Consider the following 24,957-nt stretch of genomic DNA (forward strand, 5'->3'; position numbering starts at 1 on the left):
TAATGATTTTTAACCAAGCAAATTATTTAATGAAACATTATTTTCCCAATGATGTTGTATTTGCATTGAGGGCTGCTCAGTGCTGCGGTGGGTAGCACTACTGTCTTGCAGCAAGAAGGTTCTGGGTTTGATTCCCAGCCCGGGGTCTTTCTGCATAGAGTGTGCATGTTCTCCCTGAGCATGCGTGGGTTCTCTCCGGGTACTCCGGCTTCCTCCCACAGTCCAAAAACATGACTGGTAGGTTCATTGGCTTCTCTAAATCCTCTTTAGGTGTGAGTGAATGGTTGTTTGTCTCTGTGTTGCCCTGCTATGGACTGGAGACCTGTCCAGGGTGGACCCCTCCTCTCTGTCCAGGATGGACCCTGCCTCACTGTCCAGGATGGACCCCTCCTCTCACCCACTGACAGCTGGAGGCACCAGCACCCCTCACCACCCCAGCAGGGATAAAGGGTGACAGAAAATGGATGGATTCGCTTTGAAATGATTCCAATTACTCTAAACAAGTCTAAAGCTAATTTGATCCCAAATTCTTCAGGATAAACTTTGGTTCAGATATAAAATCCATGATAAACTTTTGACATTTTGAGCTGAAACATGTTTGATTTGTTGCTGGTTGATTTTTGTTGATGGAAGTAGTGGTGAATTTATTGGGTACGTGTGCAGAATAATCCCACCGTGATCAGTTCTCTGAACACGGCCAGGTAAATTCCAACAATAGAGATGCAGACACAGAAACCAGGAACCAACATCTTACAGTCATTTTATTGTTTTTGTTCTGCATACCATCCATAGTCTACAGAGAGCCGTTAGCTCAGATAAACTTCCTCGATGCTGAACAGAGAAAACAAACATAGAGCTTCCTTCTTTCATCTAATTGAATTATTTCTACACAGTAATGGTTCATTCATTTGGACACATTATCCTACTTTCACGTATCACAGAAGGATCACTATGGATTAACATCTGAAGTAGTTTGAGTGTGAAGCAGCAGCATACTGCAGGATTACCTTCTGTATTTCAGTGGGATTAAATAATCTCTGAATCCTGCAGCTCCGTGTTTTACTTATTTCTCTCTGAATCTATGAGGAAAAACTTGCTTAGTCCTTTGACCCCTGTGGCTTCGAATTCAAATCCTGCCCCTCTTCTTCCCCCTCCTCTTCCTCCTCCTCTTCTTCATCCTCCTCTTCCTCCTCTTCCTCCAGCTCCTCTGTGCAGCCTCTCATTTGGCCCCACAGAGGAGCCAGTCTGCCATCTGCTGTCACCCCCATCGGCTGAATGATTTGGTCTCTGGATGACAGGAAATAAAATCAAACACCAGTTTTACAACCTTATTCAATAACGGATTAAACTCACATTTATCCTGTAAACCTATCAGAGTGTGTTAAGGTGGAAAACTTTCTATATATTGAATTCCATAGACGTGTTGTTTTTGTTTTACAAACTGTAGTTAAAAGCCTTCAGCTGATCCAAAATGCTGCAGCCAGAGTTCTAATGAAAATGAAAAAGAGAGATCATATCTCGCCTATCCTGGCTTCTCTTCATTGGCTTCCTGTTAAATCAAGAATAGAATTTAAAATCCTCCTTCTCACATATAAAGCCTTAAATGGCCAAGCTCCATCTGATATCAGAGATCTGATTGTTCCTTATGTTCCTAACAGAGCACTTCGCTCTCAATCTGCAGGTTTACTAGTGGTTCCTAGAATTTCTAAAAGTAGAATGGGAGGCAGATCTTTTAGTTCTCAGGCTCCTCTCCTGTGGAACCAACTACCAGTTTTAGTCCGTGAGGCAGACACCCTGTCTACTTTTAAGGCTAGACTTAAAACTTTCCTTTTTGATAAAGCTTCTAGTTAGTGGCTCAGGTTATCCTGATCTATCTCTATAGTTCTGCTGCTATAGGCTTAGACTGCTGGAGGACATAGGGACCCCTTTTTCATCATTCTGCTTCATTCTATCTCTATTCTCCCACTCTGCAGAATCTGTTAGTTCAATCTCTAACATTATAATTTTATCCTTATATTTTGGCTGTTTTTGGGTTAGAATCATGTTTCCGTTGGGAGCTTGTTTCTCGAACTAACAGGAAGCAGTAAGATCGCAGCTCCATGAAGCCTCCATGAGCCGCATGGTGTCGGAGTTCTCACCGTGATAGTCTGTTGATCATGCAGATGAGACGACGGGCCTCCTCTTCCTTCTCCTCCTCTGTCATGCCTTCCATCGGATCGGGCTGCTCCGCCTCCACCCGGCCCGTCACCAGGTTAATCTTAGACCTGGCGTCCCGGTACTCCTCTGTGTCCGAGTCCGAGTCGCTGGAGTAGTGTGGGGCCAGCAGGCCGTCACCAGAGTTCCTCCTGCCGTTCAGCAGACCCCGAGCTGCCAGCAGCCCCGCAGCGTTGCCATAACCGGTGTATTTCACAAAGCGGCTGACTGCAGGCACACAGAGGAGAAGACTCAGCCCATCTGGAGCGTCTAACACAAAAAATGAGGTTTCTTCTCTTTACGTTTGATGATGATGGTGCTGTAGAGGCCTGGGGGACTTCTCACAGTGTTGGCTGTTTCCCTCTCCAGAGGTCAGAGGTTTGGATTTTTATCACCCTGATAATCAGCATGTTTTCTAAGCCTAAGCAAGGTTTTGTTGGGCTACTGTATAAAACCTGGAACTCAACGAACTCAGCGAATTTCTGACATTTTGAACCGAAAAAACTTCCTGGATGGAAGAGAAATGTCTTCACACTTGGAAACAAAGTCTAGTGGATTGTTTTTAACTTTTTTGGTGTCAGCCAGATATTCTTAATTCTGAGCAGAGGAAGGTGGAGTACCCCAACATTTACTGAACTAAAATTATCGGTATGATAATTCTATCGGTTCCACATGTTTGCTCATGAAAAATTTAAAAAGCATTTGGTAAAAAAGCTATTTAATTAATGAGTAACTCTATTATACTCTCATCAGAATGTAAATTACAACAGCAGATTTATTATTTAGAGTTATTAAGTCAATTGTTACAGGATGTAAGAACAGGATAAGTTACAGAAAACTTTTTACTGTATTTTCAGTTGACCTCTAAAATGAAAGCAGATGGACAAGGACATTTAACCAATAAGCTTTCAGGAAAAAAAAAAAAAAAAAAGAATGTGTTCCTCTAAATGGTGCAGATTTTGTTATAGTGTTGCGCCGATGCCATTTTTTGGTCCCGATACCCGAAACCTGGCTGTGCAGAATCGGCCGAGAGCATCTGTTTGAAATTGATGTGTGTATCTATGAAGAACTGCATCCTACTGTGATGTAAAATAATCACCATCATGGCTTCATGTCAAGCTGCTGCCTTCCTTTGTGAAGCAGGAAAAAGACTAAAACAAAGGGAATCCAGTAGAAGTTTTTAGACCAGGCTTTACTGATGCGGTTCCAGCCGGTTTCTCTCGGCAGTCTCGAACTCTTTGTGTTCGTTCACGTGTTTCGTCTTCAAATGTTTGATCAGGTTGGAGGTAGTGAAACTGCCCGGTTTAACTCCGCCTCTCTAAACTTTCAGGTCATAAATCTTGCATTTAGCCAATGTACTTGCCGGCGTTTCTATAACGAAATACTCAGACACCACAGACATTTTCTTCTCCTGGTTTGTTTTCCCATGGCATGAAAAAGCTGCCCTGGCATTGGCTAAAAGCGGCTACTGGCCCACTCTCATTGGTCTGGAGACGGCCAATAGCAATAGTTAACACCAGTGAGTGTCTGGAGAGAGAAGGCTGCGTTGAAGTGACATACAAACATCAACATGGTATCAGTGCCCCATTTGTTGGTACTCGCTGATGCTGATACCACCAAGTCAAGACTGGTTGACTTGTCTCTATAAAGTGACCTGAGATGACGTGATGTGAATTGGAGCTATAGAAATAAACTGAATAGAATTTCTATTGTCATGATGAGTAAATGTTTTTCTGCCCAGCACTGGGTAGATTCTCTGTCTACGATTATTTCCTATAGAGGGACTTTAATGGAACAAGCCAAGCTCTGCTTGTTGTCTTTAGAGTCTCATTAGAAACGCTGCATGTTGCAGAACAACATGAACATTTCTGTTGATGCTGAACCTGATCACTGGAGCTCCCAGGGCTGTAGAAGTGGGACTGTACCGTTTTCTTTGCAGAGGACAAACAGCAGCTCGGCAGCACAGTCCTTTACATCCGTGTCAACGTGGGTCATCAGGCGGACCAGCTGGCCTCTCAGCGTGTTGTCCTGCTCGGGACGGACTGCCACGTCCCTCAGAGGAGGCAGAATCTGAGACAGGAAAATATTCATCGTGTTTTACAGCTGTTCCAGCTTACAGCTCTATGGAGACCGTATGAGATGGACCGACAGCAGCAGGTGGATGCTCTGAATGATGCATGGTTCCAAGCATGGGTTAACATTCAGCCTCTGATTCTCTGGTGGGATCAGAGAAAGCTACAGCAGAACTACTCTAAAGGTAACCAGAGATTCCAGCAAGCAGAACCTCTGGTTCTGGAGGAGCAGCTAAGATCAGACAAACAGGTTTGTGGTGAGAAGGAAGCCGATGATCACTGGATAGCAGAAGGCAAAGATAAGCTCTGCTCAGATGGACCGAAACTCAACTCTGTGTCCGAATATAGAACAAACAGCCCACATGGTGGAGGCAGCATGGTGATGTGGAGAGAACAGAAAAGAGCAGAAAACCCCTTTATTGTGAACCTTTAACCCAGCTGCTCAAACTAAATGATTAAGTTGATCTTATTTCATCACTGATAACAGTCGGATGGTTATAGAAGTTGTTTCTTCCTGTTGAGGTGGTGGATCAGCCAATCAGCTCTCTGCTTCCTCCATTTTCAAACTAAAGGTCCTCCCAGGAGCTCTAAAGAACTTTGGGACAAACTTTTACGTCCAAAAGAGAAAACTCTAAAATCTTCTGTTTTTTTTTTAAGAGCTCTGCTTCTGACCACTAATGAAAGTTCTGAACCCAACACAGATCCTCCGTTCAGCCATTAAGCTGTGGTTCTGTCAAGGGTTTGAATTCAACTTTGGTCTTTAGCTCATTTCATCAGCAGCTCTGATCAATGTGGAATTAGGACCTTTTTCCACTTTGAAAAGGTTTGCATTAGAACTAAGCCAGAAGGAAAATCTGTGCCTTTTCTACCAAATATAGTCTAAATATGTCTGTTATGTGGATTTATCCTGTATTTCCTTTTGAAGATATAGAAATGTGCAGAGGTAAACAGAGGTAAACCCACTCTTACATTTTATATTCTCTCTCTGTATCATGAAACAAAGCAAAATAATACATTTAAGGAATGACAAATAAATGTATTTTATATACATAAGCACAGAAACTAGAAGAGGAGCTGAGCATTTCAAATATTAACCTAAATATACAAGTTGGACATCTGGGCTCACTGCAAAAACGATCTGAAATTAAGTAAAAAATATCTTAAATCAAGTGTATTTACCCTTCATTTGAGCAGGTAAATAAGATAGTTTGCCAATGGAATGAGTATTTTTACATTTAAAATAAGATAATTAGATAATATGCACTTGAAATAAGACAATGCAATAGTTTTTTTCTTATTTCAAATGTAAATTGTCTTGTTCCATTGGCAAAATGTCTCACTTACTTACTCAATTCAAGAAAAAATGAACTTATTTTAAGAACAAATGACTTATTTAGATTTACATTTTTTGCAGTGCTGTAGTTACTTTGTTTAACCTGTTTCATGTATTTTATCTAGGGCTAAAAAAATCCATTGGATTCATTGATTAATGAAATCATCAAATGATTTAGAAATTGATTAATTGTTAAATGGAGTATAGAGACTCTAAAACCTGCCTTTAGCTGACAGAGCGACGCACTTAGAGCAGCAATTACATCAAAATTATAAAAAAAAAAATAGATATATACAATTTTTCCATTTTAGATAAAAAATGTTTTCATATTTTATTATTCTCCATCCAGATCTATAAACAGGAAACTTTCTGTTTTATCTGGTTTAATTTCCTAAAAACTCATTAAAAAAATTATCGTCAGATGAATTGATTTGCAAAAATAGTCATTAATTGCAGCCCTAATTTTATAGTAACATTCCAAACACACTTCTTACATAATAATCTGTAGTGTCGATAAAAGCAAACCGACCAAACATGAACATAAATCAGGCAAAATATATTAAAATTCATCATTAATGAGCTGCAACAGAATCTAATTACTGAGCCAAATGAAACTCTCAGCTGAAGCCACTTCTCCCTCTACCTGTGCTGCAGCATCATCGCTCATTGTTTAAGTTCCCTAAATTCAGTTAAATCACAAACTGATATTTACACATTGAATGTTAATAATGCTTCAGTCTACCAGAAAAATGCTAGAATAATTTAAGGATTTGTTGACTGGTTTCTGATCAGTGGGATGCTAACTGAGCAGATAAAGAACCAGGGTTAAAGGCACATAAATCACCATGGCAACTGATGTGTTACTGATTTGCTTTTGGCCAGAATATCCAGAAAATCCCAATTTAGTGCCTGATGTGGCTAACGTTGGGGCTCTGGTTGGTTTGAAGAGTTTCTATCTCTGGATTGGATTCACTCGATGACTTCTTATATTACATCAGGCAAAGGGTTGGGGGGGGGGGGGGGGGGGGGGGGGGGGGGGGGGGGGGGGGGGGGGGGTATGGATGTAAGGAAAAACAAAATCTGACCTTTTGTCGTAAGTAGTGACGAGTTTCCCTGTGAACCCGAGAGCTTTCTGTCAGTAAACTCAGGACAGGAGTTAGCTTCTCCTTCAGCTTCAGACCCTGAGAAGAAGAACAAGGAACAATCAGTATAAACTTAAACAGGCCTCTTATCAGACAACCAGCTTAAAAAATAAGTTGGAGAACAAATAAGGAATTCAACTTTGATTGAAACTGTCGCTACAAGCATGCTTAGTGTGAGGGATTGCTGAAGAGTCAATGAGTCGATGCAATCAGCTTGTTTTCCTTAGATAGAAAACTTTGAATCAATCTGACTGGATGATCTGGTGAACTGGAAAGTGACCTGAGATGACATGATGGGAATTGGAGCTATAGAAATATATACATATATATATATATATATATATATATATATATATATATATATATATATATATATATATATATATATATATATATATATATAATTAAACTGTTTTCTCACCCCTCGTGGGGTGGTATGTGTCATCCTCAAGCTTGGGTCCTCTACCAGAGGCCTGGGAGTTTGAGGGAACTGCGCAGTATCTTAGCTGTTCCTAGTACTGCGCTCTTCTGGACAGAGACCTCTGATGTTTTACCTGGAATCTGCTGTAGCCACTCTCCCAGTTTGGGGGTCACAGCAGCCCCCAGTGCTCCAATTACCACTTGCACCACTGCTGCTCTCACTTTCCACATCTTTTCTAGCTCCTCCTTCAGTCCTTGGTATTTCTCAAGCTTCTGGTGTTCTTTCTTCTTGATGTTGCTGTCGCTTGGGATTGCCACATCTATCACTACTGCCTTCTTCTGCTGTTTGTCGATCAACACGATGTCTGGTTGGTTAGCCATCACCTGTTTGTCAGTCTGGATCTTGAAGTCCCATAGGATCTTAGCTCGGTCATTCTCAACTACCTTAGGAGGTGTCTTCCATTTTGACCTTGGGACTTCCAGCCCATACTCATGGCAGATATTCCTGTACACTATGACAGCTACCTGGTTGTGGCGTTCCATGTATGCACTTCCTGCCTGCATTTTACACCCTGCTGTTATGTGCTGTATTGTTTCAGAGGCATCTTTGCACAGTCTGCATCGGGGGTCCTGCTTGGTGTGGTAGACCCTGGCCTCTATTGATCTTCAACTGTTCTTGTGCTGCCATGATTACCAACTGAGCTATCCAGTTGCATATATATATATATATATATATATATATATATATATATATATATATATATATATATGTGTGTGTGTGTGTGTGTGTGTGTAAACCCGGAAAAATCCTTCTTCATCTTTACGTGGACAGGCTGCAGCCATGTCCTGAATTCCTCGTTTCCTGCCACAGATTTTTCTCCACCTCCAAATCGTGACGCCAAACATACGGCGTTACGATTAACCAGATGCAGCTCCATGCAAACACACGGAACCATTTATATCTGATATATCTGACAAAAATAAAAGCATTTTAAATGCCACGATAATCACATTTTATGAATTTTAATGCCAGTAACGCCTTAAAATAAAAATAAAAAGATAATTTAATGACTTTTAATGACCAGCAGGAACCGTGTGATAAACTTCAATCTTATCGTAGACGATGGCTTCTGGACAGTATTCATGGACAAACTGAACGCGTTTACCCGTACACACACAACTGATGCTCAGATACCAGATTAACTCACATGTGGCTCCAGCCTCCAAGGTTTTCCTTCTGCTGAAATGTTTGTCTCGTGTTATTTTCTTGTGCTGAGGTGTTTTTTGATATCTCAAACTGTATCCTGTCAAGGATAAAGTGTGAAATATAATTTATTTCCCCCTTTCCCTCCCCAATGTAGCTCCTATCTGTCTACAGACATAAAGGTGGTGCTATAGGAAACTCATGGCGAGGCCCCTGGCAGTTAATGGAATTCGCCAAACAGCAGCGTTCTGTGTGTATGATGAACGTACGTACTGAAATTGAAATCTACAGTACTATGTAAAGTGTAGTTGACAATAAAGAAATGTGACTGATTGATTTGTGAGTTCTGGGGGCTCCACCAGAGCCGTCCGTGGTTGGAGCCCTGATGTATTTAAGCAGCATGGAGGTTCCTCCTCCTGAGCTTTCCTAGTCAGATGCACCAGTTGTTCTCCTCAGCCCTGTGTTCTGAATGGCAGGAACCTAAAAAAGCATCCAAACCCTACTGCAGCATAAATAATAAAACCACATCGCTCTGAATTCCGGTTTCCAGCTGACCAGTAAGCTGAGAATGACCTGGATGAGGAGTTTATAAAGGCCCGGTTTATAAATCCTCTGCTGGTTTCTACCAATAACAGTAAACATCTTGCCCTGTTCAGCCGTCTGTCCATGAAGAGCAGCAGCGCGTGGACACAGTCCATGTTGATCCCTTCATGTTTATGGGATGCCTGGTCCACAGGGACGGCCAGTAGGACGTCCAGACAGGTGAGGGGCAGAGCTGACAGGATGTTCACCGTGTGCCTGAGGAAAAAAACAGCATGTTTTCAAATCATCAACCATCTCTAGGACGCCGCTCTAAAGATGAGTCCCAAGAGGAAAAGCTTGGATCCAAAGGAGCCGTCTGACCCTTGCAGCTCCTCCCGTGTGTCGGGTCCATCGCACGACAGCAGCAAACAGTAGCGTAGGACGGCTGCTAGGTGGCGATACAGAGCAGCCTCCTCCTGTAGAGACATCATCCAGATTTTACCTTCATGATCAAACCGTAAGGAATTCAATCTGGACCTAATTCCCAATCAACGCCTAGAGACGTCTCTAACGCCATGGAGTCGGTCTTCATGTCCACCCAGGTCTGCGTCACCTCATCGGCCCAAACTAAGGTTCTCACCTCATCCGGCTCCTGCCGGTAGAACCTGTGAGCGATGTTGAAGATGGTCTTGAGGATCTCGATGACATCCTGGGACACCTCCTGGGAAATGGGCGGGGCTTTGCTGTCAGCGACCAGCCAGGACCACCTCAACGCCAGGCATTGCTCCAAGGCTTGGGTCAGAACCAACACCCCGCGCTCCTGAATGGATGGAACCAACCATGAGTTCTGCTCCCACCCCGAGCAGCTCAGGAAACATCTAAAGATATTCCCACCATGAATGTTTAGCGTGTTGCTGTTACAGCCACAGATATCCTGTTTTTATCCTTCACCATGTTTCTAAACAGATAAGTAGTTCAGCCTAACGGACAACGACATGTTAAAGAACTTTATATGATTTATTTATTTATTTATTTATTTATTTGAATAGGGACAATGCACATTATTGAACATCAGTATAAAAACAAATGTAAATATGCCGGATTATAGCTACAAAGCTAGTTTTCATCCGTAGCCCCTAGGCAGGCAAATACATAAGAAAGAACATATAACATACAGTACAAGCATCACAATAATGATGATGATTGTGATTTGTGTTTTTTTCCTTGGATGTTAGTAAGGTTAAATATTAAAGTGTGTCGGTTTTTCTTGCTGAATAATGGTGATTAGTGAGAAGCTGTTCCATTCTTTATGCTGAGATGTAGGGAAAGGAAGGAGGTTTGAAAAGGAGTTTCCTCCCTAGGTTAGATAAGGGGGAAACATAGATAAACAGGTCCTTATTGTGTTCAACATCTTCACGTCCTGTCTCTGGTGTGAACTTAAAATAGTCGTCTAAAATGTTTATCTGAACATATATTTATTTCTTTTGATGAAGTGTTTCTCTTGGAAAGACTCAATGTTTGTGTGTAACCAGTCTTTATAATGCAAAGGTGGGGCAGGAACTAGTCAGAATCACACTGGGAGCTGTCTTTAGCTGTCTGTGTCGTTCTCCTCTGCAGAGAAAAATAAAACCTTTTCTTCATTACTCTCAGTGCTCATTTTTACTCCACATGATGATGCTGATGAAGATGGAGGGAGCTCAGGAGTGTTACCTGCTGCAGCTGCAGCCTGAGCTCAGGCCTCAGGGCTGTTAGTAGGAAGAGCAGCCTCAGCTTGTAGAACTGGCCAGTTGGGGGCGCCCTACTCCACATCCCCTGCTTCAGACTCTCCCACAATCCCTGCAGCAGCCTTCCCATGGAAACAGAGAGGAAGCACACACTGAGGCCAGGGGTTGCTAAGCAGTTCTGCTCATGCACCAACATTTGGATGGATGAATAGATGCCTTCCAGACGCTCCTGCAGGTTTAAGGTTTGATTAACAGACTGTTGCTGAACTGCAACTATTAAAATCAGCTGAGCTGAAGCAGGGAAACCTCTGAAACCTGCAGGAGGGCCCTGGAGGACGGACGCTGGACATGCCTGCTCTGGAGGGATGAGGAGGTCTGATCTGACAGCAGCTGCAGCAGTCAGACCTGCAGCAGCTCATAGAGTCTCAGCAGAACGTGAAACTGTCCTCACCTATCAGCTGCCATAGGTCCCCCTATTAACCAGCAGCCCCCCCATAGGATAAGGAGAGGAAGATGAGGGACAGGAGGACTCTGACTCTTTCATAACCCGGAGTGATACTCAAAATGCTTTATTCTCTTTCAGCCTTCAGGCAGCTTTATCATTTGTAAAATTATCCTCTAGAACGTACAGAACCAAACCCCTCACATTGGTAACCTTGGTAACCTTGGTAACCTTGGTAACCTTCACCTCAACGACCTCCAGTTTGGTCTCATGGTTCCTGCTGTTCATCCATTTTCCTGACGCTCTGCAGTGCAATAAAACCTGGAGATTGACTTTGCTTCTCCTTCCTCAGTGACCTTCCACCAACATTCAGCTCATCTCACCACAGCCTGGATGTTTGTTCACATCAAAGCAACAGAAACAGCCGTAAGACGGACTGGGACTCCGACTGGGGGAGCCAATCAGAGCAGAGCTGGTGGAAGCTAGGCCAGTGGACCATCTGCAGACATGAAAAGTTTCTGTTTGTCTTGGAGGAGACTGAGTGTTAGCAGAGAAGTGCGACTCCTCGCCAGGGAGATAAAAGCATCTAAAGAGTGACTGACCCCAAAGCCCCTCATCCCCCGCTGTGCTGCAGACCACCGCCATTAAGCATCACCTACAGCCTCCACGCTTCTTCCATCTCATACTATTGTATTATCATATAATACAGTGAGATAATAATATTATTATTATTAGTTCAGTCATTTAATGTGACATCATTAAAACTCAGAATCAAGCAACATGTAGTTTCTGGTCAAACGTTTTCTTTTCGTTATGCGTCTTTAATAAGCATCACTGGGATCCTACAGAATAGGTTTGTTCTCTGCTTCCAAAGTCAGCGTCTCTTCATCCACGCCTGCCAAAAGACGTTACTCTAGGAAGTCGAGGCGACGGTATTTGATACATTTTTAAGCTTTTCAGAATAAAAGAAATATTTAATGGAGATGAAAAACTGCTTCCTTGTATATTTTGTAATAGTTGGCATCGTTTAAAACGGTCTTTGTTTTTTTAGAACTATATGAAAATGATGCTCTAACTTCTAACTACCGATCAATCGTTATCCTAGCATGAGTACGGACTCATGTTCTCATCAAGTATTTTTCTTGACTAGAACCCAGGAAAGTCTGGACTGTGGGAGAACGGGAGCACATTAGGGTGACACTTTTTTTCGGGGGGTGGGTCATGGACCGCTGACTAGATCTGGACCAGAAATTCTAATCGAGCCATGAGCTCCGGGGCTCCTGGTCCAGGTCCAGAGCCAGCCGGGGATGGAGCGACCGAACCCGGCACTATGCTTCCCCCCGCAACGGTAAGGCAAAAATATACAAACTACTGCTGCGCTGTAGTCGACCAAAATCCTGGATGATTTTGAAATTCCCCCCACACATATTTTTAGGTCTGAAGTAGGACATGTCCGGGAAAAAGAGGATGTCTGGTCACCCTACTCAGCATAAATCTGGGTCAATTGGAACAGAAGCGTACTGATGACATCATCACATTCGAAGCTAGTCTGGAGCTGCATTTCACCTCCTTTTATTAATATTGTCTATATATATATATATATATATATATATATAATTTATATATATATATATAAATTATGACTTTTTACATTTAGTGTGGAAATAACAATAAACAGATAAACAAAAATCAAATGAACATTTTGCCAAATAAAACAATCAAACCTCCATCAGAGCCAGCGGTACTTCACAAATGGCTATGTAGAGAGAGGGCTAGCCCTGGCTGCTGCAGACGGGCTAACGTTAGCCCTGGCCGCTGCAGACGGGCTAACGTTAGCCCTGGCCGCTGCAGACGGGCTAATGTTAGCCCTGGCTGCTGCAGACGGGCTAACGTTAGCCCTGGCTGCTGCAGACGGGCTAACGTTAGCCCTGGCCGCTGCAGACGGGCTAACGTTAGCCCTGGCCGCTGCAGACGGGCTAATGTTAGCCCTGGCTGCTGCAGACGGGCTAATGTTAGCCCTGGCTGCTGCAGACGGGCTAATGTTAGCCCTGGCTGCTGCAGACGGGCTAACGTTAGCCCTGGCTGCTGCAGATGGGCTAACGTTAGCCCTGGCCGCCGCAGATGGGCTAACGTTAGCCCGCTGTAGACAGGCTAACGTTAGCCTGCCTGCAGCAGCCAGGGCTAACGTTAGCCTGTCTACAGCGGGCTAACGTTAGTGCTCCACCAGACGTATGATGGCGGAGCGGTGACGGAGGATGTGGAATTACCCTCTGTACTTACATGCTGAACGATAAAGATATTTTTGAAATCGTTACCTGAGTGCGCTGGCTCTCTCTTGAGCCCGGGGGCTGTTGTAAATGATGTTACATAAGACTTTTATGGCCTCCTTCCTGCACACATCCCCATCATCCTCCTTCCTTTCTTCCTCGCTCTCCTCTTCCCGGGCGTCTTTCTTCCCAGGAGCGAGCACCAGGGGGCCCTCGTTTTCTCGCTGTTTAAGGCGGTGACCATAGCAGTCGTTTGTATCCAAACCACTAGCCTCTTTGTTGGGATCGGAAAAGGAAACGTCACACCTCTCATCAGCATCTGTTGATCCCTGACAGTCACTTCTCTGTGTTCTGTCCCGCTGAGCTTCGGTCATCCCGTCCTGCTGCTGGCAGGGCTGCAGTAGATCAATTCCTCCTAGATGTGCCAAAATGAAAAGTGCACTATCCGTGACCATCGGCCTGAGGGCTCTGCGATCACGGGACAGGATCCGCAGAGTCTGAAGACAAGCCCGTAACACTCCAGGCTGCAGCTGACCACTGACGAAGCACAGCAGGGCTGCAGCCAGATCCTGCAGAACAACCGTCAGGGTCAAAGGTCAGTTTACAATCAATGGATGCTTAAACAGTCTTCAATGCTGTGGTGTAGATGGAGCTTCTGGAGCGGACAGATTCCACCCCTCTACTGGCCTACCTCTCTGAGAAGAAGGTCCGGCTTCTCATCGTCCGAGTCCATGTCTGAATCCGAGTCAGGAGCGCAGTCCCTTATCTTGTTCTTCCTGAACTGATGAATCAACAGAGATAATTAGAGCAACGAAAGATCAAATAATTTTACCGTTTCACATTCATGCTCTCTCTATCAACCGTCCTTTTGTGAGACTTTCAGCCTTTCAGGTGATGGCCGACCCCATCCCAGCATCTGTGCTCCACGGGTCAGTAGAACAATGACAATTCCACCTTTACCTGAACTTTATCCAAGCTTGAGTTGAAGCTTCAGTTTCAGGAGAAGTCTTAGTATCTGGATTAATCATGATTAGTTTTATTTAATCATTCTGGCTTCCTTCATGAGTGAAACTTTTCCATTATAATCCAACTAAAGGGTTCAGTAGATCCTCCTCTATCCGAGTAATAGAAGGTTTCCAGGTAAATTGTCTCCTTTTAGACATTTCTTCTTCTTTAAACAGATATAACTGACATTCATCAGCATAGCATTGCCATAGCCAGGCTGAATCCCCCCCTAACCACTAACCCTTCACTATCAATGAAATCCCACTCACAGCTGTGGTAGGCACCTGGATTGAAGGTGGGATTTAAACATTAATGGGACGCCCTCTTTCCTCCAATGGAAAGGGAAAGTATTCGTTCCTATGGCAACGCAGTAACGCTGCATGTAGGCTGTAGCTCTGTGGTGCATGTTAACATGACATACATTTGTCATTTTCTTTAAAAAAAAATCTATCAAGTTAAATCATAACTATTCCAACGAGGAGCTTCCATTTAGGGATAAATGACGTAATTTTTCTGTCAGGATGATGAAGATGCAGCAAACAGCAGAACTTAGACTTGAATGAACGTGTTTCCTCCTCCACGAGTTCACTGTTACACCTGCTGCCAAATTCAGCGAGTCTGCGCTGATGGAGATTCGGTGTTTAAGGGCTGAAAGGGCCACAGGCCCTACCCACTACATGGTTTGGGATGGCCCTTAATGTGGCGGACCCTCAGAGGGAACAGAGAGTTAGTGCTTAGGGGCAAGTTTGGGATTCAGTCCCTCTAACCATAAAACCAGGAAGCAATGAGAACAGGGGAAAAGCAGTGGCTCTAGAACAGAGCCCTGAGTGACTCCACCTGCCACAGGAGCTCAGGACAGTCTAATGCTACGTTCAGACCGGATGCAGCAAAAGCAGCAAAATCGCGTCTGCTGCTTCATTTTTACTGCTTGTACCAGTAAGTTCTGACGCGCGGCTGAAGCAGCTTTGCTGCTCTGGCTGCGCGGTGGAAAAGTGTGTCTGACGCGCGTTGGGCGGAGCTTCACTATCCTTTCTCTGCCTTGCAGCTATATTTGCTGTGATCAGTGGGAATAAAGTAGTTTTAATATGTTTTTAAGTGAGAAAATCCACCTGAAAACTTCATCAGTGCAGTCAGTTCATTCAGATTATTATCCTGCCTTCCAATATTATTTCTGTCGGAGCCGCTCAGACCCCCACATACCGGCGGTGCGCCGACAGAAGGAATCCCTTGAACAGCAGCCTCTGGCCGGGTCGCCTCCTCGCGGTTTACCGCGGCTGCTGGTAGGTGTTTTTCATCTAAATAATCCGATCTGCAGGCACCAGAATAATAAAAGCCAACATATTCTGCCGGCAGATGTATATATTTTAAGTTAATTATGCGTTAATAAACTGTTTAAGAGGAGTAATCAGAGCGGTCTGTGTCATCAGCGCTGTGTCTCTCTCCCAGCCAGCTCCCAGATCCGCTTCTCTGATTGGTTGACGCGGCGCGTCGAGCAGCAAAAATTCAATTTTTCCATCTCGAGCAGCAACGCGTTTGCGGCGCGTCAGATGCTTAAACGCGCCCGACGCGCTGCTTCCGCTGCTCAGACGCACTGCGCCTGCTGCTCAAAACGCGCCGCGGGACCTTTTGCTGCGCCTTGACGCGCGTCAACCATTGACTTTGCATGTAAACTCGCTGCTTCTGTCGCGCCAGCTGCCCCCGGTGTGAACGCAGCATAAGATACTGACACAAGAAGAAGAGAACAGGTGCTTCTCAACGTACCCTGAGCTAGCACCAACAGCAGTTCTGAGGAGAGAATATGCTGACCCACAGCCAAAGGACCCTAAAGGACCCCCACTCTAACCCGGCACCAAGGCGTCCCACCTTGACCAGACACCCCCACAGCCCACCCTCTACCAGCATCACCAACATCTGAGATAAACGTCTTTGCTAACACGTTCCTATTCCTGCTAGATGGGTTTTGCTCCAGTGCTGATGAGGCCGTTTTCTCAAACATGGACGGTTCCTTGGATGTTTGGTGGTGAGATTAGATTTAATCTCAATCTGAAACAGGTTCTATTACCAGGAGCCTTTTCTGTTTAAATGTTTGTGATTAGAGGTAACCAGACCTACTGAAAAACGATCACCACCTGAACTAAGATTTCTGCACTGAAGCTCAAGCATGTTAGCATAGAGAAGGTCAACCCATGGTGATATTTATGGGTCATCTAAACTGCTTTGGACACACAGTAAGACATGATTAATCGCTTCTGGAGGACACCCATGCTTACAGACACTGGGCGTGACTAATCACCTTTTCAGATTACTGTAAAACAGTGTGAATCCAGCGTCAGCATATCTCTGCCTGGGCGGTTTGTTTACCTCTTCCAGTCTTTGTTGCTGCAGTAAGGTTGTCCACCATCGTCAGCCACATGCATGAAAACAGGGAAAAAAAGAAACGGCTGTTAGATTTAGAATGAGTGGAGCTGAGTAGACAGACCGAAACAGAAAGTTTGCATCATCCTGCTGTTTCACTTTCGCACTGGTTTTAGGAGCTTTTCATTTGGTTTGGCTGTAGAGGGAATAAAATGCAGCTTTCTGCAGCCTGATGTTCTCTGGTTGGAAGTCGGACATTCATCTGCCCAAATGGGACCCAATGAAAGGAGAAGATTCACTCAAATGTTTGGATCAAATGTTAAAAATAACAATAGGTTTTCATTGTCTTGAGGAAGACTAGTTCAATTTTATTCAATTCAGTTTATTTCTACAGGTGCTGGTCATAAAATTAGAATATCATGAAAAAGTAGATTGATTTCAGTAATTCCATTTAAAAAGTGAAACTTGTATATTATATTCATACATTACATACAAACTCATATATTTCAGATGTTTATTTTGTTTAATTTTGATGATTACAAATGACAACAAATGAAAATCTCAAATTCATCATATCAGAAAATTAGAATATTGTGAAAAGGTTCAAAATTGATGGCCCCTGGTGCCACACTCTAATCAGCTAATTAACTCAAACCACCTGCAAAAGCCTTTAAATGGTCTTTCAGTCTAGTTCTATAGGCTACACAATCATGGGGAAGACTGCTGACTTGACAGTTGTCCAAAAGACGACCATCGACACCTTGCACAAGGAGGGCAAGACACAAAAGGTCATCGCTAAAGAGGCTGGCTGTTCACAGAGCTCAGTGTCCAAGCACATTAATAGAGAGGCGAAGGGAAGGAAAAGATGTGGTCGAAAAAAGTGTACAAGCAAGAGAGATAACCGCACCCTGGAGAGGATTGTGAAACAAAACCCATTCAAAAATGTGGGGGAGATTCACAAAGAGTGGACTGCAGCTGGAGTGAGTGCTTCAAGAACCACCACACACAGACGTATGAAAGACATGGGTTTCTGCTGTCGCATTCCTTGTGTCAAGCCACTCTTGAACCACAGACAGCGTCAGAAGCGTCTTGCCTGGGCTAAAGAGAAACAGGACTGGACTGCTGGTGAGTGGTCCAAAGTCATGTTCTCTGATGAAAGTAAATTTTGCATTTCCTTTGGAAATCAAGGTCCCAGAGTCTGGAGGAAAAGAAGAGAGGCACTTCATCCACGTTGCTTGAAGTCCAGTGTAAAGTTTCCACAGTCAGTGATGGTTTGGGGTGCCATGTCATCTGCTGGTGTTGGTCCATTGTGTTTTCTGAGGTCCAGGGTCAACGCAGCCACATACCAGGAAGTTTTAGAGCACTTCATGCTTCCTGCAGCTGACCAACTTTTTGGAGATGCAGATTTCATTTTCCAACAGGACTTGGCACCTGCACACAGTGCCAAAGCTACCAGTACCTGGTTGAAGGACCATGGTATCCCTGTTCTTAATTGGCCAGCAAACTCTCCTGACCTTAACCCCATAGAAAATCTATGGGGTATTGTGAAGAAGAAGATGCAATACACCAGACCCAACAATTCAGAAGAGCTAAAAGCCACTATTAGAGCAACCTGGGCTATCATAACACCTGAGCAGTGCCACAGACTGATCGACTCCATGCCACGCCGCATTGCTGCAGTAATACAGGCCAAAGGAGGCCCAACTAAATACTGAGTGCTGTACATGCTCATACTTTTCATGTTCATACTTTTCAGTTGGCCAACATTTCTATAAATCCTTTGTTTTTATTGGTCTTCAGTAATATTCTAATTTTCTGATATGATGAATTTGAGATTTTCATTTGTTGTCATTTGTAATCATCAAAATTAAACAAAATAAACATCTGAAATATATGAGTTTGTATGTAATGTATGAATATAATATACAAGTTTCACTTTTTAAATGGAATTACTGAAATCAATCTATTTTTTCATGATATTCTAATTTTATGACCAGCACCTGTATAGCGCCAATTTCCAACACGTCATCTCAAGGCACTTTCCAGTTCACCAGATCATCCAGTCAGATTGATTCAAAGTTTTCTATCTAAGGAAAACCAGCTGATTGCATCGACTCATTGACTCTTCAGCAATCCCTCACACTAAGCATGCTTGTAGCGACAGTGGAGAGGAAAAACTCCCTTTGAACAGGAAGAAACCTCCAGCAGAACCAGGCTCAGTGTGAGCGGCCATCTGCTGAGGCCCACTGGGGTTCAAGGAGACAGAAGCAGACATAGAAAAAGAAGCATAGATACAAAAGGCAACTGTCAACCAGCTCCACAGGCGGCCCCGTCCAGGAAACACACAGCCAGGCAGACGAGCTCCGAGCCAGCTCCCATGTCAGAGGATGAAGAGAGCACATCCAGTTAGTCACAGTCAGAGAAACAGGACTACACTGGAAAACAGGCCAAGCTCCAACATCTAGAAACAAAGGTGTTGATGGCAGCAGCACAGCTGATATTTCTCTCCAGGATGGAGTCACAGCCAAACAGGAACAGACCAGATGAAGCTACTATGAGAAAAAGCAGAGAGAGCAGAACATTCGTTAAAACGTTGATGATGACTCATCAGACAAAGAAAATCTGTGACATTTCTTCCTATTATGGATCTAATCTAATCTGTCACGATCTGAAGGATCAAAGATGCTGCACCTCATTTGGCCCCATCCTCCACCGCCTCAGATCAGCTGCTGCATGTTAAAGACAGGCCTGGTGGTCGGACCCCATGGAAGGACCTAGGGATAAACTTTTAACCAATCTGACTGGATCATCTCTGTAAAGAGCCTTGAGATGACGTGCTTTGAATTGACGTTATAGAATTAAACTCGAGTGAATTGACGAACTTTCAGATAATCCCCCCAATAAAAAGTCCAATCTATCAGCAAAGGTTATTGTGGCCATGAACTGGGAAAACACCAGAGCAGCACCTAAAGGCACTGGTATTCCTGCCAAGTTACCCATTAGCTTCAAGCTAAACTTTGTTTTGTTGCTCCAACATTAGTTTATTCATGTTGCTGGGATTTATGAACAGACAGCAAAGTTTACCTTCTGATTCACGTTCTGTCGGCACTCTAGAACATATTTACCAGGCTGGGTTAGAAACGCTTCGTTATCACATGTAGCCTGGTAGCTTTAGCTTTAAGTGCCGCCCAGGGCTGTCCGTGAAGGTTCGCCCTGACTCCCCCAAAGAGGACTACAGGCGTTACGCCATTTTAAACGAGGGTCACAACGTTACCTCAACAAACAATTCCCACAACACACCTTGAAAAGTAGTTATCATCCATTGTCACCAGGTGAGCAGATATATCCCAGAATGCTTTGCAGGAGCTTCCCTCACAAAGTTTTATGGGATTTGTTTTGGGGGCGAGAGAGAACAAAGATGGCGCCGTGCGAGGAGGCGGAGTCACATTTAAAGTAGTGATCATCTGTCTGAACAGTCGTTTGACAATGAAGTCCACTATATGGTGTCGGAGGGGTCAGGGGTCAGGGGTCAGGGCAGATGGTTGGACCCAGACCAGGTGTCCCATTTTCTGTGGAAATCTTTCCCTTAATGAAGCTGTTTCTTATTTTAAAATTTTGGAGTTTAATGTTTGAGAAGAGCACGCTGTTATCAGGGCAGCTGGGGGTAGCATGTTATGCTGCAGCAGTAGTTGTCATGGTAACAGAAGCAGAGGGGGAGCACATGTTGTCATCCCCTATGGGTAGCTGTCCTGGGATCCGCTGCAAAAATGAATCATTATTAGTTCAGCTATGCTGATCAATCTGATCAGGGACCTTTGGTGTATATATTTCCACAGCCGCTTTTAATCACCTGACTGATGTTAAAAAACACAATGAGATGCATAATGAAAATATTCACACGTTTTTATAATCTGATATTTCTAAATTTAGTTATTTTGTTTTACTCCTTGACATGTATAGCCCCCACTCTGTTCCCTTCAGACCCCCTTCCTGGGCCCCCACCATGTTCCCCTCTGATCCTCCACCCGGGCACCCACCCTGCTCCCCTCTGATCCTTTACCCGGGCCCCCAACCTGCTCCCCTCTGCTCCTCCAATCAGGCCCCCACCCTGCTCCCCTCTGATCCTTTACCCGGGCCCCCAACCTGCTCCCCTCTGATCCTCCAATCAGGCACCCACCCTGCTCCCCTCTGATCCTTTACCCGGGCCCCCAACCTGCTCCCCTCTGATCCTCCAATCAGGCCCCCACCCTGCTCCCCTCTGATCCTCCACCCGGGCCCCCAACCTGCTCCCCGCTGATCCTCTACCCGGGCCCCCAACCTGCTCCCCTCTGATCCTCCACCCGGGCCCCCACCCTGCGCCCCTCTGATCCTCTACCTGGGCCCCCAACCTGCTCCCCTCTGATCCTCCACTCAGGCCCCCTACCCTGCTCCCCTCTGATCCTCCACTCAGGCCCCCACCCTGCTCCCCTCTGATCCTCTACCCGGGCCCCCACCCTGCTCCCCTCTGATCCTCTACCCGGGCCCCCACCCTGCTCCCCTCTGGTCCTCTACCCGGGCCCCCAACCTGCTCCCCTCTGATCCTCCACTCAGGCCCCCCACCCTGCTCCCCTCTGATCCTCTACCCGGGCCCCCACCATGTTCCCCTCTGATCCTCCACTCGGGCCCCCACCCTGCTCCCCTCTGATCCTCCACCCGGGCCCCCACCCTGCTCCCCTCTGATCCTCTACCCGGGCCCCCAACCTGCTCCCCTCTGATCCTCCACTCAGGCCCCCCACCCTGCTCCCCTCTGATCCTCTACCCGGGCCCCCACCATGTTCCCCTCTGATCCTCCACTCGGGCCCCCACCCTGCTCCCCTCTGATCCTCCACCCGGGCCCCCAACCTGCTCCCCTCTGGTCCTCTACCCCGCCCCCCCCCCCACCTTAAGGAAGATTTTAACAGGCTGTTTCAGCGTCAGAAGGTCAGGAAACCTCCAGGATGGGAAGCCCCCCCGGGCTGCCTCAGCTCTGTTAGTTCTGGCTTTGCTTCTTTCTCTCTTCCATAAATCCCAGGCTTGAATCCCTGACCTTCTGCTGTGTTACTGATGGTTTGATGTTCTGATCACCTGACCTCTAATGGCAGCTGGTTACAGAGCAGCTTCCAGATAAAACCTGGAGGATCTAACAGTCTGCTCACTGACCTTTTTCCTCTCCTGGGCCTCAGTGTTGAAGAAGAAGCATTCTGCATGCTGTGGAGGGAGAAAAGATTTTTTATTTTGAATGTGAACAGAATTTTTTGATGAAGACGGCCTCCTGACGCCGTGGCAGCAGGACGTCAACCTGACAGAGCGCACCAACCCTGTGCTCCCTGCTTCAGCTAACATCCCCAACCTTCTTCCAGGCAATGACAACCTTTTCCCATCCACCCCTTTACACTGTTTCCATGGTTACAAAAAAGAATATGCCTTGATGGCAACCGTGGGTAACCTGGGTGTTGTAGTTGTCCAGCAGGAGCTGGACGGCGTCCTGGTCTCCAAGGCCGATGCTCTGGATGATCCTCTCCACGTCCGGCGCCATGCCTGGTCCAGAAACAGTCCAGAATTATCAGCCAGCTCTGCAGGAACTGCACAATGTCCTGAAATGAACAAGTGATAAACAGACTGAACCTGAAGCTGATGAAGTTCTAGTGTGGATCAGTTCTGAGCTCAGACTCCTGCGGGTTCCTCCTACTAACACTGGGTTCTTTGAAGGAGCTGCTGCTCTTAGCTCAGCGTCTCCGTCCTGCAGATGAGCCACAGCCTGCCTGAGCCTAACCGCCTGGATCCTCTCCTCCTCTCTAAGCCATGGATAAACTCTCAGCCCTCCCCTCCGCGCTCTGCTGCATCAGCTGCTCCACATTTCAACAGGTAGGATTCACTCTGGGCTAAATAAAGATCAGATACCAGAGAGGGTCACTTCCATCACAGCAGCACTGGGCGAAACTGTGACCTCATCAGACTACTGGTCACCGATTGGTCATCATCAGTTCATTAACCTGAACTAAAGCTAAACCAATGTCAGCGTTTCCCAGCTCCCACCCTGAGCCTCATTCAGCTGATCGTTGTTCTTCTGTCGGCTTTACTTCGCACCGCATCTCAACCCGCAAAAATATAAACTTTTTTAGTTATTTAAATAACCGAAATGCTTCTTTTCCTTATTTACTGGAAAAAAAGTCAGTTTATCTCCAAACTAAAGACTTCTGCTGATGATGCATTTACTGGGATGAGGAACCTTTGTTCAGGAAGGGGCCACGACCCTTTGGCTCCGAGCAGAGGGCCACACAGATAAGCATTTACAATAAAGCTGTCGGTTTAGAAAACATTTATGTTTGCAAACCATACTTATATAAACCTATTAGAACTATTTTCCAGCTCATACAGTAAATAAAGCCAAGCTGCTCTCTAGCTTTAAGCTACAGAAAAACAACCAGAGCGTCGAAGCATCAAAGCAGCTGGACCAGCGTTTGATCCAGCGTCCATATTTCAGTCTTTAGGCGTTTGTGACGCCCAGAACGCGTTGGCTGTGAACGCACCTTTAGAGATAGGGCTCAGACCTTGCAGGGTTCAGGGGCCCCCAGTCATCAACAATGATCTAGAACATTTAGAGCTGTAGTATAAATTACTGCTGAAATGTAGCCACTGATGCTTGGTGTCCATTTAGTGGACAGGAAACCAATTAATTCTCCCCAATATGAATTTTATATTCATAAAAATATATCAGCAGTATTATAGTTACTATGTGCTGCCCTGTTTTAACTCTCAGGGTCTTTGGAGGATTTACAGAATTTTCCTGAGCTGCTGAAAATGGTTGGATGTCTGTCAACCGTCTTGGATTGCAAAATATATGGATGCACTTCACTAGACGGCCAGTAGATGGCGTTGGAAGGAGTGATTGTAAAATAAAAATAACAAGGAATTGGATTAACTCTGCAGTGATATGTGTGCATAAAGAGAGTCAAATTATTTTAGACACAGATGATAAACTAGAGTTCATTTCATGTCATTTTAAGCTGTTTTACTTCCTTTTGTCAAATACAGAAATTTCATGTACAGAAGAGCAACTGCCGACTAGAGAACGGAACGCTGTACAGTATTTACAGAACCGTAGGAAATATCAACAAGAAACAGATAAAAATGACCAACATTAAACATTTAGGCCGGGTCATCTTTTCTTCTCTATTGATTTTGGAATAAAAACGTGCTTCATGTTGGGTCAATAAACCATCTTTTAGAAAAGAAACAGAAACATCATGGTTTGGATCAGAACTCTTTTCCAGCTTGTCCTCCATCCTGATGATTGGACAAATATCATAGAGTTCAGCAGAACCTCATTTCAATCAATAAACGAGGAAGGTTTCCTTCATCTCTTTAAAGTATTCTTCAAAAATAAGAACAAACACTTAAAAATGTGACTGTATACATTTTACATTCCAGATGTAATAAAACACCTTTATAGATAGCTTGTGGATGTCGATCAAATTTCTTCTGTTCCACCATATTCATCCACTATTGGTCAGAACCTTCTTTAGAATCAAGAGGTTCTTAGGAAACGTTCCTCATAAAAACACATTCCATCTAGAAAAGTCATAGATAACTGATGTTCTCTGGTTGTTTGCGTGGTGAGCTGTCATAGAACTCATCCAGTCTGGGTCCTCCTCCTCCTCCTTCAGGCCTTTGCACTAAGGCTGAGCAGCTCCACGAAGGAGCTGAACAGGTCCTCCAGCCAGGCCTGGTTGGCCATACATTGCTGCACCACCTCCTCCTGGCCCGGGTCCTCCGCCGCCTGCTCCACGTTCCCCGCCTGGACAGGAGACAGCAGAGTCCGTCAGCCTCAATGGTTCTATGGTTTCATGGTTCTATAGTTCTATTCCATGGCTCTATAGTTCTATGGTTCCATAGTTCTATGGTTCCATGGCTCTATAGTTACATGATTCTATTGTTCCATGACTCTATATTTCTATGGTTATATGGCTCTATAGATCTATTGTTCTGTGACTCTATAGGTCTATGGTTATATGGCTCGATTGTTCTATGGTTCCATGGTTCTATAGTTACATGGTTCTATTGTTCCATGACTCTATAGTTCTATGGTTATATAGCACTATAGTTCTATGGTTCCATAGTTCTATGGTTTTACGGTACCATAGTTCTATGGTTCCAGGGCTCCATAGTTCTATGTTTCCATGGCGCTATAGTTCTATGGCTTCATAGTTCTATGGCTCCATAGTTCTATGTTTCCATGGCTCTATAGTTCTATGGCTCC

At 44.8% G+C, this 24,957-nt stretch overlaps 2 protein-coding genes across 2 annotated transcripts in view; both read right to left on the reverse strand.

Annotated features, from left to right (window-relative positions):
• Window positions 1–748: 748 nt before the first annotated feature.
• LOC119778228 (synembryn-A-like) lies at window positions 749–22,534 on the reverse strand. Its single transcript, XM_038277379.1, has 14 exons — window positions 22,323–22,534; window positions 22,144–22,235; window positions 21,858–21,905; window positions 16,686–16,703; window positions 14,011–14,100; window positions 13,368–13,888; window positions 10,597–10,732; window positions 9,527–9,706; window positions 9,268–9,362; window positions 9,012–9,162; window positions 6,684–6,779; window positions 4,119–4,263; window positions 2,139–2,421; window positions 749–1,287 (listed from the first exon to the last, which is right to left on the reverse strand). Exons 2-14 carry the CDS (start codon window positions 22,231–22,233, stop codon window positions 1,098–1,100), a joined length of 2,043 nt encoding a protein of 680 aa, XP_038133307.1. The 5' UTR covers window positions 22,234–22,235; window positions 22,323–22,534; the 3' UTR covers window positions 749–1,097.
• A 1,153-nt stretch (window positions 22,535–23,687) lies between these two features.
• LOC119778231 (proline-rich protein 12-like) overlaps window positions 23,688–24,957 on the reverse strand; it is a 30,386-nt gene continuing 29,116 nt past the window's right edge. The window contains exon 12 of the mRNA XM_038277383.1: window positions 23,688–24,495. Within this exon, the coding sequence (XP_038133311.1) occupies window positions 24,361–24,495 (135 nt within the window). The 3' untranslated portion in view covers window positions 23,688–24,360. The remainder of the gene's footprint in view (window positions 24,496–24,957) is intronic.

This window comes from Cyprinodon tularosa, unplaced genomic scaffold (genome assembly GCF_016077235.1).
Source record: "Cyprinodon tularosa strain WSP-4 unplaced genomic scaffold, ASM1607723v1 ctg1304, whole genome shotgun sequence".
Classification (NCBI taxonomy): Eukaryota; Metazoa; Chordata; class Actinopteri; order Cyprinodontiformes; family Cyprinodontidae; genus Cyprinodon; species Cyprinodon tularosa.